Consider the following 15086-nt stretch of genomic DNA (forward strand, 5'->3'; position numbering starts at 1 on the left):
GGATGAAGAAATCCAGGATAGAAGTGTTGCGACCCAGGCCTAGAGTTTGATAATGAAATTTTTAGAGGATGATGGTCTGGAATGCAAAACTATGGTCGAAGAAGTGCATGGTGATGTTTGCATCTTTTCTGCCCAGGTGGTCAGAACCTTCCTGAGCAGTACACATTGACCTTTCGAGCACCAAAGCCTGGTGAACTTTATACATGTTAAATTCTGTGCACAGTATAAGAATTGCCTGCAATTATTTTCTGCCCAAGTGCCCAGGAAAGAGCATCCGCCTCAGGACTGTTGCTCCATGAAGCATGTCCCACCGTATTAGGATTTGGAATCAGAGTCGACTCTGATTTTGATACATTATGAAATCCATTAGAATGTCATGGAGTAAGTCCAAATGTTGGGAGAGCATATATGAGTGACCGATGAAGTCCTCCATAGCCAGTGATTAAGGGAAACAGCTACCTTCATGCCAAAAAAATAGAATCTCCCGACGATGGAATAGAAAGAACTTCTCGAGGAGATGGAGCCTGAGCTCCATAAAGTCCAAGGGCGATGTGAAACTTGGTCCAGGTCTGGCAGTCTGGATTTGTGGCGGGAATTGTATGGGAGAATTTCTGGCCGCCTCTGAGTTGAGCTCATGCCTTGGATTTGTGGTGAGCTCCAAGCACAGATGCGATGGGATATTTCACCGCGCTCTTCGTCTGCTCCCTGAATTTGGGTTGAGTCACTGCATAAATAAACGTGTTGGTGCAGCAGCTGAGATTACTCAACAAGAAGCCGAGGGAATGAAAAATCCATTCAGAATCTTTTGTCTCCATTCCCGCCCCAGCAATTTGATACTGGAGAAATTCCACGACGGTCGTGAGCCACAAGAAGACGAAGCTACCGGACAGGGTGAAAAGTAAAACCACAGACCTCCTCCTACTCTCCAGCTCTGGGTCTCTGTATTTGGCCCCCTTGCTTTGACCCCTCAATGACTGACGGACCCGACTGGCCAATAAAATGTGTCTGACGGTCAGAGCGTTCAACAGAAGAATTACAGCGAAAGGGAAGAGTGGGGTTAAGATTGTATCAAGTGAGTTAAATCCCACCCATCTCGCATCAGTGAAAAACTCTGGCCTCGGTCCACAAAACCACGGCACATTATCAATCATCTCCCTTGGCTGAAGCGCAAAGTAATAAGGGACATTTTGCAGAGAGAAAACCCCAGTGGTTATTACCAGAACCACAGCTGCCGTTTTCGCAGTGCAATACTTTGCCTTCAGTTCCCGCCAACAAATGGCAACAAATCTATCCCAGGTGAAAGTGACGGTGAACCAGACGGAACAGTCTCTGGATGCAAATGAAAGGACCCGCGTGACAGCGCACAAAGGTGTGAGGTTCAGAAAACAGGCTGGGAAATAGATGGACTTGAGTTGACGGAGTATCACCTCGGTCAGAATGACCAGACTGTCGGCCGCAGCCATGGCCACCAGGTAGTGAGTCGTGCAGGTGGAGAGACCGCACTTGCCCCGGGACAGGATCACAATTGCCAGGAGATTCACTTCAGGGAAAAGGAGAAGAGGGACACGTCACTTCTGAACATGTTATTTTCACACTATGAACCATACTGACCAAAATACACATAAACATTTCCCTCTTGAATATACACAGTGTCATTTTCTCCCCTTTCCCCCCTCCCTCCTTCACCCCCCTCCCCATCCACTCAACGTTCAACCTATATGATACATTAAACCCATTAAACGATGTCATCACACAATGAAAGTAAACAAGAAATTTGTGTCATCTACTTTTACATACTGGGTCAGTTAATTTCATCTTCCTCTCCTGTCATTTTAGGCGGTGGAGGTCCGCGGTAGGACTTCTCTGTTGTGTTCCATGTACGGTTTCCAAATTTGTTCGAATACTGTGATGTTATTTCTTAAATTATGTTATTTTTTTCCCAGTGGAATACATTTATTCATTTGTATGTCCCATTGCTGTATTCTCAGGCTCTCTTCTAATATTGATTGCATGAAAATCGCATGCCCTGTTGTGGCATCAAAACACGTCCAACCTTAATGCCGTTGCAATATTGTTGTCGTATAAAACAGCTTACCTCTATGGCACAAAATGCACTTTGCAGTGTTTGTCATCAAATGATAATTGTTCAAAGCCTTGGTGACACGCAGTACGTTGCGCACTTCTGGTCGCTAGGGTGAGTAAAGGATGGGAGTAATCCGAATATGATTCATAGAACATTTAGTAGGATATGGGACTGGAGGATCTGTGATATAATGATGGGTTGGAACCCTTTTTTCAATGAATGTCTTCTCTGCCTTGGAGAGGTTCATCAAATTATGAGGCTTGGCGACTAAGACCATGATTGCAATCGTATTCCAAGGGCAGTCCCGCCTAAAACCAGATGGGTAGACTTAATAATATTAGAGAGGGGGAAATATTGTAATTAGCCAGAGGAGCAACAATATATTATGTAGGTTTCTGTGAGTTGATGGAACAAGTTTCCAGACGATGGATGCATTCAAAATACAGTTGAAGATGGACATTGATTGGAGCGGCAGAAAGGAATATGGACCAATTGTTGGCAAATTCAACACCATCCCTGATCATCATCTCCTCAAGTGTCTGAATAGACACAATTTCACTGTTCGATAAATCTCTTCGTCAATACATTTATGAATTGGCAACGATGAAACCAGAGATAATTGCAGCACAGGAAGAGAGCCCTTCTAGTCTGCACCAAAACTTTTTTTTTGCCTTGTCTCACTGATTACACCCATACCTCTTCCATCCACGTACCCGCTTCCTTCCATGTACCCCACATTCACCAGTTCAGCTGGCAACTTGTTCCTCCTACCCCCCCCCACTTGCTGTGAGAAGAAATTCCCCCTCATGTTCCACCGAAACTTTGTTCTATTTTCACTCTTAACTCATATACTCTTGTTTGAATCTCATCTACCCTCAGTGGAGCAGGAGTACCTGCATTTATTCTTTCTAACCCAATCATAGTTTTGAATACCGCTATCAAATCGCCCTCGTTCTTCTACGCCACCGGATATAAGGTCTTACCTGTTTAACCTTTGCCTGTGATTGTTTCTGAAGTTATGGCAACATCCAAATAAATCTTTTCTGTACTTTTTATAATGTATTATCTTTCCTGTACATAAGTGACCAAAACTTCACGCAATACTCCAAAGCTATTCTCACCAATGTCTCTATACAACTTTACAATAACATCCCTACTCAATACTTTGAGTTATGAAGGCCAATATGTCAAAAGGTCTCTTTACAACCCTATCTATCTGTGACGCTAATTTCAGTAAATTGTGGATCTCGCTGTCCTACCCCATTTTTGAGCATTCTTCCATTGTCTTTTCTAGGTTTGCCCTTCCATATCGCCACACCGGACATTTGTCCACAAAAAAAAATTTCAACCATTTTCCATAATGCTTTGAAAACGTTTTTCGCTGTACACAATGCCTTCATTGTTCATGCACGCGTGCTGATCCAGTTTACCATGTTATCATCCATATCTGTGATAACAATGGTCACTGATCCCTCTGCAGCCCAAGAGTTACAGGCAACTATCCACAAATGCTCTCTGGCTTTTCCCGTCAGACCTTTGGGGAATTGACATAGGTGAAGCGTATATGTTTGTCGTCAGTTTTGAAGGCAGATCAGTGGTATCTTGCATTATCATTTGATATCAGATCTCTCATTGATGGGAAATCATTTCTGAGCCCCTAGTGAACAGCACACTTGAAAATCCTGCATTCTCTTCTTGTTATGTGAAGATATAACTTTATTCTCCTTCATTCCTGAATAAATTTTGCCATCTTTTTAAAGAAGTATCAATATCCCTTAGACTTGAGGACAGCAGAATCATCGTCCAACATCAATCCTCAATAAAGGTATAGGTTTCCAGAACTCCTTATACTCCTCAATATCCAGGTATATGTTGTCCTACCCACTCATCTACCTTTCTAATATTTACCCTAGCCTATCCCCCACATGACTTCCTACTGCACCCCATCACCCCCTCATTGCCTCCCTCTTCTCCCCAGACCCCTGACTTTCAGACCTCATCTTACCCCCTCTCTCAAGTTACCCCTTATTCTCCTTCCCCACTCTAACCCCCCCCCCCACCCTCATCCACATTTCCCTATAATCTCTCCACCACACCTCCAAAAGTACCATTTGGAATTCTATAGGGTTACTTGATTTGTTGAAATGACATGAAGACACCATCGTTATTGCAGTCTGCAAGATGACTGATCTCATTTTGTAGCCATATGTTTAGAATCCTATTACATCATGGCGAATGTCAAGTTTTTCCATTTATAAATAAAATCTTTAATCACAGTTTCATTCATTCTTTGTAATCACATACGTACCCATTTAGGAGGGGTTGTATTGAAGAAAGAGGCCAAACATCTTAACTGGGCAGCCAAACAATACTTCTTTTTTAACGTCTGGGAGTTGCAAAGTCTGGAAAAAATCCCCCAATCTCTGTATTTTCTCATTTTATTGGAGAGCAGGTATTTCCTGAATATTCAAATGAAACTCTCAAGATTTTCCCTCTGTCTTTGAAGCTTAGTAGAACAAATCGAGGGTGGGTTTCCGTCGGTCCAAGCATTCGACGATTACATTCAATGGCAACATGATCGCTGAGTTTGTCAATATGAAAGACTTGAGAAATCCAAGTCTCGAAACATTTCACCGCATCGCTGCCCTCTGCACCATCTCTTGGGCCAAATATTCTCAAATTATTTCTCCGACTGAAGTTCGATCAAGTTTATCTAAAAGAATTTGCCTGTCCATCTGATCATCATGTTTACCGATATCTCTCTCAGTGCCAGACATTATTTCTGATAGATCGTTTATTGCTTCACCCTTATGCAGCCCATCCATCCATGTACCCGCTTCCTTCCATGTACCCCGAAGCAACGAGCTCTTTCATAACATTTTACACACCCGTGAAAAGTTGTCCCAGTCCTTAGAATTCTTGCCAAAGTCTTTCCACCTGTCGCATTTGATGAGAAGTCGAGGCAGGTCCCCCCATCCCCCGCACTATTTGAAGAGGTACCGGTTAAGCCGGAGCTTCTTTTGCCAATGTCTTGGCTTTTTTATTGAGTGTGATCGTCCAGTCATCGTCAATCCTTCACATTGAAATGTTGTACATACTCATTTTGTGAAGCAAGAGTTCTATTAGAAAACACGTTGAGGTCCTATTTTCGAACTTTTTCTCGGGGAGGTCGCCCCCTCTATTCTTCTCTGCTTGATTCTTGGTGGGCCTCATGGACTTCCACCTCCCTAAAATCAATTTTCACAGTATATTGTTCTTCTTCCTCCGATTCCTCATTTAGTTCCTAAATTAATTGTATATTTCTTTCTTGAAAATGTCCATTGGGCACAAATTTCACCTTGTGAGCAAACTCATCGACAAATATCACAGAATATTGGCCATTTTGGAATGTGTCACTTGGCCTTAACTTAAACTTGGGGATGGATTAAAGCAAATTCCCCAGATTCTGGCCAACTGTCCACTCCTTTCACTGTAGGGTACAATATTGACAAGTTTACACGTTAGAAACAGAAGTACCTTCACAGAAATTGCTCGAGACAAAAATTGAGAACAAAGAACATTTATTATACAACAATGCAAAGTTGGGTGCTTCCCCTTACCCTGGGAATACACACATACACTGGGGCTCACCCAACTTTTATACAGTTTATTTCAGTATAGGAATACCCCCCCCCCCCCTTACATTCTTCTGCCTCCTGGAGAGGTTTGGCATTAGGTAATCCTGCCTGCCCCTACGTGCTGTTTCTGTGCACTTGGAGGACCAGGGGGTATCCTGTCGGTGTCTCATCATGTCATTATCCTCATTGTCCTTATTCACAACCCTGTCTTTGTTCTAATTTACACCTTCCCGACCCTCAGGGCTGTGTCCTCTTCATATGTAGAACTGGCTAATACTGTCTAAGGCTTACTAATTACATATGCAAACTCACTAATTCTATCTGGGGCTAGAAGACCCTTATTTCATTCAGACTAACTCTACTTCAATCGTGTCTGCCTGTCCCGCATCGGACTGGTCAGCCACAAACGAGCCTGCAGCTGACGTGGACTTTTTACCCCCTCCATAAATCTTCGTCCGCGAAGCCAAGCCAAAGAAGAAAAACTCTACTTCCTACATTCTATTATCTATTGTCTATCCTTATCTCATTCATACGGTGAACTTGCTGATTCTGTCTAAAGGCTAGGAGATTCTTATCTTTCTCAGACTGATTCTGCTTCCTACATTCTAATATCCATGTCTCATCCTGTTTGTACTGGCTTCATTCATTTACCCATGTATCTATTTTAGTTTCTTCATGATCATATTTGTATATCAGTTTTTATCATCTCTCACACACACGCACACACGCAAGTCTTTTCATTGACTTTCAAAAAGAAATTTTACCAAACAAATTAGTAATTAAATGAACAATTATCTTCAAATTTGGTGAGACTCCAAATTCACTGATGAGACTCCAATTTTATAAGTACAAATCAAAATACACCACAGACAATTGTATCTCAAAACAATAAATTTTATTAATACCTATTGTGGCATGCTGTTAGACAGAATCAGACACACACAAGGTAAAGACTGTACAACAGGCTTTAATCCACAAAGACTTCCACAGAGACAGGCTGGCTGTAGCTGCAGTAACTCTGAGTGAGGCTTCAGGAGGCCTGTGCAGGCCAGAGAGTGATTGACAGCCGGACAGGTGTTGTCCTGCCCCCTTACACTCGTGCAGGTACAGAGGTTGTTCCCTGCAGTAGCCCGGTGGTGTACCTGCACACCTATTAATAACATAACACTTCTTATTGAACTCTAAACGTAATTCTAACTTAACCCCATTATGCTCAAATCTCTTTTTGTGTCTGTGTGTGGAAAAAAAAACCAATTATAACTCAGGCATAATTATGAAGAGATGATTTTATATTTCAATCCATAAAATATTTGTGTTGAATCTCAAAGTCGTTACTGCTGTTCAAAAGCAATTATAGTGTACGCGTGAGACATCAGACTCCTCAAAACTCAAGCATGTTTTTGTAGAGGGTTTTTCAGAGAATTGTCTCTTCATATGAGCTATGTACAATTTTGCTTTCTTTTCCATGAAGGTTTCAGAATCTGTATTTAACACAATAATTTCACAAAGTAAAGGGTTAAATGAAGTGCCTATGTACAAAAGGACGCAGTAGAATCGCCTTCTATTCAATGAGACGGTGAAGTGGATTCTCTTCATTGCCACTGAATCTGTGTATCTCCCATGTTAAGCAGAGAACACAACAGTACCTTCTGAGATTGTCTGTAATTCTGACCAGATGTCGTCTTGAACAATATGAAAATGCAGCTTCTTGAAGCGTCTTTAATCAGGTGACATTATTTCTGTCTTTAAAGTTTTCATGTCTTCTTCGAAAGCGTGAAACACGTTTCCAGCACTTAGGCCTGTGTACAGAGGTCAATGAAGCAAGTACTTGCTCACTTGAATATACGCCATTTTCAGCACGTTATTTTTCCAGAAAATGAAGGAAGCGTTCATTCTGATCTTTCTTGCGCTGTTTTTCCACAGATGCACGGACTCCAAGACTATTTTCCATCTTAAAGAATTATGTGTGTGACTTTGTGCATCCCTGTCCACCCACAGACCAAGTTATATTTTATAAATAAATATTGATAACCAAATTCTGTCACATCATTTTCCCACTGATGAAATTTTAAGCTTCTAAAAGATCATAAATTTGAACATCAATCTACCATTTATCTGGATAATTTTACATTCTGTTTATAGACACAACGATAATTTTTTTCAACATTACAATTTCAACATCTGTAAAGGCAATCAGTAATTACATTATCCTTGCCTTTCAATCAGTTATTCCTAAGTCATATTCTTGCAAAATTAAACTTCAATTGAACAATTATATGTTTCATTTTACTGAAAAACACTAATGGATTATGATCCATGTAAACAATAATTGATCCCATAACATTGTAAATATAAAACTCAAATTGTTGCAAAGCCTGTACAAGGGAAAATAATTCTTTACTAAATAGCAGAATAGTTCTTGATTATGGTTCTTAGATATGTAATCCTCTGAATGTTCAATATTATCACAATCAGTTTTTGAAATAAAGGAGCTCATAGACCCTCATCACTCACATCTATTACTGAAGAAAATAGCTTACAAATTCAAGCCATTTAAGCACAGGTTGCAACATAAAATGACATAGTTTGTCAGATGTTCCCTGACAAATACATGTCCAAATAAACATTTTCACTCTTTTTCATAAGTTTAGTCAGATGTATGGAAATCTCAGCAAAATGTTTACGGAACCTTCTATAGTACCCTACCATTTTGGAAAAAAATCTTCTAAAAGCTTTCTTACCCGTGGGTATAGCAAACTCAGAAATTTTATGAAATTTCTCATGCACAAGTGCCAATGTTCCTTGATCAACTATATAACCAAGATTTGTAACTGTAGCATGACAAAAAATCATCTTTAGCTAAATTAACATGAAGATATGGGGGAGATCTTCAACAATTTCTTTTCTTCGGTATATAATAAGGAGTAGGATATTGAATTGTGCAGGGTAAATGAGGCAAAGAGGGTAATTATGGAGACTATATTAATTAAGAAATAGGAAGTACTGGAGCTTTTGAAGCTTAGAAAGGTGGATGTCTCCATGTCCCGACTGGATTTTCCCTAGGGCCTTGAAAGAAGTTAGTGAAGAAATAGCAGAGGCTCTGACAGTCATTTTGTTTCAGATGTCACACCCAACCCCAACCAACCAATTTTCCCCTGCAACCGCTGCAACCGTGTCTGCCTGTCCCGCATCGGACTTGTCAGCCACAAACGAGCCTGCAGCTGACATGGACTTTTTTACCCCCTCCATAAATCTTCGTCCGCGAAGCCAAGCCAAAGAAGAAGAAAGTGTCGGGGGATTGACATATTGCACATGTATTTCCTTTGATTAACAAGGGTTTGAGGAGTAGACATACTCATTATTGGCCTGTAGGTTGGATGTCTATTCTAGGTAAACTAATGGAAAGCGTTCTTCGAAATTGTATATATAAGTATCTAGAGAGACAGGCTCTGATCAAGAACACTCAACCCGGATTTGTGCGTGGAAGTTCATGTTTGACCAATTTTGTTGAATTTTTTTGAAGAGGTGACTAGGAAGGTTGACGGTGGTAGAGCAGTGGATGTTGTCTATATGGACTTCAGTAAGGACTCTGCATAGCAGGTTAGTTAGGAAGGATTCAGTCGTTAGGTATTAGATTTTGAGATGACCAAATGGATTCAACGGTAGTTGGAAGGGAGATGCTAGAGAGTCCTAGTGGATAATTAGCCGGCTGTAGGCCAGTGACAAACAGTGTGCCCAAAGAATTAGTGTTGGGACCTTTGGTGTTTGAGATATACATTAATAATCTGGATGATGGGGAGGTAAATTGGATTAGTAAATATGATGATACTAAAATAGGTGGAATTGTGGATAATGAAGGTTTTCAAAGATTGTAGAGCTTAATTTTGGTAGGCATAATCAAAACATAGTAAATGGGAGGGCATTGAGGAATGCAGTGGAGCAGAAAGATCCCGGAATAATGGTTCATTTGTCCCTGAAGGTAGAATCTCATGTGGTTTAGGTGGTGAAGAAGGCTTTAAGTATGCAGGCCTTTATAAATCAATGCATAGAATATAAGAGTTGGGAAGTGATGTTGAGATTGTTCAAGGCATTGGTGAGGCCACATTTAGAGTACTGTGTGCAGTCTGGTCACCAGATCATAGAAAGGATATGAACAAGGTAGACAGAGTGCAGAGAAGGATTAGGAAAATGTTATCTGCGTTTTAGTATCTAGATTAGAAAGATGAGATTGAGAAAATTAGGTATTTATTCCTTGGAGCAAAGAGGGTTGAGAGGGGACTTGACAGAGGTATTTAAGATTATAAGAGGGCCAGATAGAGTTGATATGGATACATTTTTCCTTGAGAGTAGGAGAGATTGAAACAAGAGGTCATGAGGTAAGAGTTAAAGGGCAAAATTTAGAAGTAACATGAGGAGGAAATTCTTTACTCAGAGAGTGTGGATTGAGCTTCCAGGGGAAGTAATGGTGGCAGGGTCAATTTTGTCATGCAAGGAAAAATTGGATTGATATATGGATGGAAGGGGAATGGAGGGTTATGGGCAGGATGCAGGTAGATGGGACTAGAGGAGATTACCCAGTTCGCTGTGGACTAGAGGGGCCATAATAATATATTTATTATGTAAATTACCTTCTTTTCTCAAGAAGAATTCAAGAACTCAATTCCTCATTCCAATTCACCATCTTAAATCCATAAATGATTTCCAGATAATGCCTATACACTTCCTAGAAACAGCTTAAAGCCTATCGTAAAAGTTTAGTTTTATACAGAGTTCTTAATTTAGAACTAACTACTTTATTATTACCCAAAATAGCATCGGATCCTGTGGGAGTTTAGCACAATATTTTCTCCAAGAAATTTTTGAACTCTAACCAGAAAGGCTTTACATTAGAACAATCCCAGTTAGAATGACAAAAGAAACAACTCCACGTCACATTGAAAACATAAATCTGACAACGTTTGATTCAACTCTTTTTAAATTTTGAGGAGTTAAATATAATTGATGTGAAATTATGCCTCCACATTAAATGTTTTTGTCAGTTTTTCTTAACATAATTGGTTACAATTATTTTCAGCTATTTGAATCTTAATCTTTATTTGTGAATTGCTAACTTGGGAGCAAGTTTTGAAATAGTCTATGCATTTGTGAAATAAACTTATTTGTACCCCTTTTACTTATCAATATTGCTAATTAATTCTGCCAAGGTAATATCAAACATCTAACCTGATGATAACAAAAAAGTATTATTTGGGACTTTAATTGTTCTTTCATTTGGTGAAAAGTAAAAAAAAACTAGTTTCAAAACAATTCTCTTATTTCTTAATTCCCATTTGATTTCAAATTTTCAAAACTAGATTAGTCATATAAAAAAGTAAAATGCATTTTGCGATAAATTAAACTTTGTGACCTATTTCATAATTTCAGTTCTGTGTCACACCCCCATACTCACATGTGTGTCAATGGCCTTATGTACTACCTCACCAAGACCACCCAAAAATTGGAGGAAGAATACCTGATTTTCCAGCCAGATAGCATTAACATGCACTTTTTCTCGGGTCCTGCTAACCTGCCCTCATCTTATTCCCCCCTTCTGTCCATCCTTACCCCGTGTATTCACCAAGCCATCCATCCTCCCCTTAATCGCTGCTGTCCCCTCTCTCCCTTCTCCATCTATCGCCTACTCTTTTGTTTGGACGCCTGCTGACATTTTTCATACTTTGATGAAGGGTTCGAGCACCCAAACGTCGGTTTTGTATTTTTAAAAAAATCTTTGCAACAGACTGCTTGACTGGCTGACTTTCTCAATCACTGTGTTCTTATTCCAACCACGGTGTCTACAGATGTTCATGTTTATTTCATTTCATTCAGGCTCATCATATCTGACGATTGGTCACTCGACCAATATCGTGATTAAATAAGTAAGGCACTGCAAAGTACAACGTGGGACTGGGCAGATCTTTGGAGAAAAATTCCATTGGGCCCTCAATAGGAACGTGTGAACGTACATTCAAACTGCATTGAAAAATAAACAGCAAGTAGAAGGAATCTGAATTAAGGAGTTGTTATTAAATCTACCATCTCTGTGCACAATGGTCTGGGACAAATGCTTTCGCGATTTGCAAACAGTCATCTGCTTGGCAGCGTTAGGGTTACGGTGTGACAGCCCCAGTAATCCGTACTCGAACCGAACAAGGTGCCTGCAGACTCTCGCTGTGATTTCCTCGGGGACGACGATTAACTCCCACCCTGTCAACCAGGCTTGTCAGTTTATTGGGTGTAAGCGGGGCTACATTGGTTGGAAGGGTGCAGTGTTTTCACATTGCTACAATAAACTCAAAGCTAACGCATTGATATCAGAAATTCAAGATTGTTGACTGAATGAGAGGGATGGCTGATTGTTCGATATACCGCTCCAAACACGAAAATTAACCCCTTGACGTAACTTACCAGGAACTCCAATCAAAGCAATGATCACATAAAGCACCTTGGCTACACTCTGATACACTCCCAGCATTTTCAACGTGCAACTACTGTTCCTTTCTGTGCCGGTGGATCACTTCGAATGAACTTCTGGAGGAGATACCTTTCCACAGATTTTATAGACTAGAGGGATCTCCCGAGGAACTGATGTTTCAGAGTTAAAAATAACGATTTTGACGAAGTGAAGGAAAACAATGACGAAACCCTGGTGAAATTACCGCTGGGACATATACTCCTCTGTTGAAGGATTTCATTAAGAGCACCCAAAGAAAGGAAAATAACATGAGACTAATTGGCAAAGCTTTCTACCGGGAATAGTGACATTGTGTCTCCCCCACTTCAATGCAACATGGCGAGATCCAATTTGACCATGAATGACACGTTTCAGGCAGGATGGCTTTAAAGAATTAATTCAAGCGGTCACCGCAAATCACATGCTGGAAGACAGTACAGGTGTGTCGAAACGAGAGAAAAGCCTCATGCAAGAACAAAACATTGCCAATGAATTGGAACAGTTTCTGGAATGTATTGAGATGCAAACCTACACAGTCCCAAAATGGAGATAAGAGAACTTGATAGTTTGAAAAGTATTTTCAGAGATGTGGGGAACAGACAGGAACTTTCTTACACTCAGCTGGGGTATGCATAAAAGTTAAACCTTTTGGGGCAAAATTTAGAAAGTTTTTGAGAGATTTATTTAAAAGGGATCTGCAACTGGACCCAATGATGTGTTTATTGGGTTAACGACAAGGTTGTGGATGGATAAACCACAACTAGCATTTATCCGATTAGGGTTTGCTGTAGCAGGAACATGTAGAGTAGGAAAATGATGTGCAATTGAATATACAAAGATGGAATAATGAATTACAATCGTGTCTGTATTTGGAAAAGATAACTTATAATTTGCGAAATAATTATCCCTGTTTTCTTAAGATGTGGAACTTATATTTAGAATATATGGGTATCGATGTTGTAAATGATACGTAAAGGGCTGTCGCACCAAAAAGTAACCATTAAATACCCGGGAAAACTTTTTTTTATAGCTCCGAAGAGCATCTGCCACTCTCGACTTGTTTATCACCGAACAAATAGTGCCCAATTAAAGAGGAAAATGAAGGAGGAACAGCAGAAATGAAATGATCCAAAAAGCCTCAGAACATCAGGTGAAGAACTTAAATGATTCACAGTCAGAATGCAGGAGGGTTTCTGGTAGGGGGGCATTTTATTCGAGCCCGGAGGGAGTTAACATGCTAGAAAATATGCTGGATGAATGTGTGGAGGAAATTCAGTATCAAAACTGTTATTATTATAATGCGGGGGGGGGGTGTTGAATTGTCTATTTCCTGTTTTATGATTCGATAAACATTAAGCACAGCTTGATTTACAATCTCATAATTATCAGCTTGTTGAATTGTAAGAGCCTGCTGAACCTTCCTTTCAATCACACTCTGCAACACTAGGGACAAATGGTCTCTTGGCCCTTTGAAACTCTCAATTTTCTCAAAATTCTGAAATTATTTATCAATTTCCACCTCATAAAATGGAGGAACTAACTTCACACCCCAACCTGTCATAAAACTCTCACCAAGACCAGCCGATGAATCGCCTATGTCTCTCAAACTCCATCTTTATGCTTCCTTGGTTCAACCTTTTTCTGACTAAAGCTCAAGCTGCCTTTGGCTTTTTGCTTCATCTCTTTGCATTTCTCCTTCCTTCGCTTCTAATCTACATTTTTCTAACCCTATCTAGAAAAATTCAGAAGTTGGTTAGGGACAAGAGGGAGGCCCATGCTAAATATAAGAAACAGAAGATTGAGGAGAGGTATAGTCATTACTTAGACTGCAGAAGGAACCTCAAGAGAGAAATTAGAAAGGCAAAAAGAAGGCATGAGGTGTCCGTAACTAATAAGGTGAAAGCGACTCCTAAGGGTGTTTACAGATACGTGAACAGTAAAAGGAGGGTTAAGGATAGAGTAGGTCCACTGGATGATGGGACCGGTGGACTATGTCAGGAACCTGTATGAGATGGGAGAGATATTGAACAATTTTTTCTCTTCTGTATTCACGAAGGAAAGGGACGCTGGACTACGTGAGATAAGTGAGGCAAATGGCTTAGTTATGGAAAGATAGGGATTAATAAAGAGAGGTTTTTGGAGCTTCTAGGGTTATAAAGGTGGATGTCTCCTGGTCCTGATGGGATTTTCCCCAGGACGTTAAGGGAGGCCAGAGAGCAAATAGCGGGGGCTCTGCCAGTGATTCTTTCAACGATCACTGGAGGAGGGTATGGTGTCGTGGGATTGGAGGGTTGCAAATGTAGTTCTGTTGTTCAAAAAAGGCAGTAGGTGTAGGCCAAGTAATTATCGGCCAGTAAGTTTGACTTCGGTGGTGGGGATGGTTATGGAGGGTATTCTTTGAGATAGTATATATGCATATCTGGATAGGCAGGAATTGATTAGGGGCAACCAGCATGGGTTTGTCAAGGGAAAGTCATGTTTGACGAACCTTTTTGAGTTTTTTGAAGAGGTGACAAAAAAAGGTGGACGTGATCTATTTGGATTTTAGTAAGGCTTTTGATAAAGTTCCGCACGTAAGGTTAATATCTATATCTTTCACAAACTTAATGACCCATTCTTTCACTTCTTCATTGAGGTCATTTATAAAAATCACAAAGAGTTTTATATCCCAGCAGGGATCCATATATTCAAGAGTCAATTATCTCCAATTCAGTTATGGAGGGGAGATGATGGAAAGGAATAGCAGAGGTGACTGTAAAGATAGGGACAGAGAGAAATATGTGTGAAATCTCTGAAATGCATTTACTTTAACGCTAGGAGTATTATAAGGAAGGTGGACGAGCTGAAGGTGTGGATAGACACTTGGTGGTGTGACATGGCAGTGTGAAGTGGT

General features: G+C 40.3%; 2 protein-coding genes and 1 long non-coding RNA gene across 7 annotated transcripts in view; 1 reads left to right on the plus strand and 2 right to left on the minus strand.

Moving 5' to 3' along the window:
* The window catches only part of LOC138745692 (uncharacterized), a 157377-nt gene that overhangs the window by 33817 nt on the left and 108474 nt on the right, over nucleotides 1-15086 (minus strand). The window lies entirely within an intron of this gene.
* The window catches only part of LOC138745690 (equilibrative nucleobase transporter 1-like), a 72387-nt gene that overhangs the window by 23791 nt on the left and 33510 nt on the right, over nucleotides 1-15086 (plus strand). For 2 of the 3 annotated variants that reach the window (XR_011346409.1, XR_011346408.1), the window contains one exon: nucleotides 13224-13343. Coding sequence is in view for 1 of the 3 variants with exons in the window: in XM_069902980.1 (XP_069759081.1) it covers nucleotides 13224-13272 (49 nt within the window). In the remaining 2 variants the exon portion in view is untranslated. Of the gene's footprint in view, nucleotides 1-13223; nucleotides 13419-15086 lie in introns of those variants that run through there. The other variant, XM_069902980.1, reaches the window with a different exon arrangement.
* LOC138745800 (probable G-protein coupled receptor 139) lies at nucleotides 633-11675 on the minus strand. Its single transcript, XM_069903114.1, has 8 exons — nucleotides 11585-11675; nucleotides 8442-8531; nucleotides 7063-7181; nucleotides 4972-5067; nucleotides 2528-2622; nucleotides 2289-2391; nucleotides 2096-2189; nucleotides 633-1540 (listed from the first exon to the last, which is right to left on the minus strand). The coding sequence occupies exons 1-8, from the start codon at nucleotides 11673-11675 to the stop codon at nucleotides 633-635; spliced, it is 1596 nt and encodes a 531-aa protein (XP_069759215.1).

Source organism: Narcine bancroftii, chromosome 11 (assembly GCF_036971445.1).
Source record: "Narcine bancroftii isolate sNarBan1 chromosome 11, sNarBan1.hap1, whole genome shotgun sequence".
NCBI lineage: Eukaryota > Metazoa > Chordata > Chondrichthyes > Torpediniformes > Narcinidae > Narcine > Narcine bancroftii.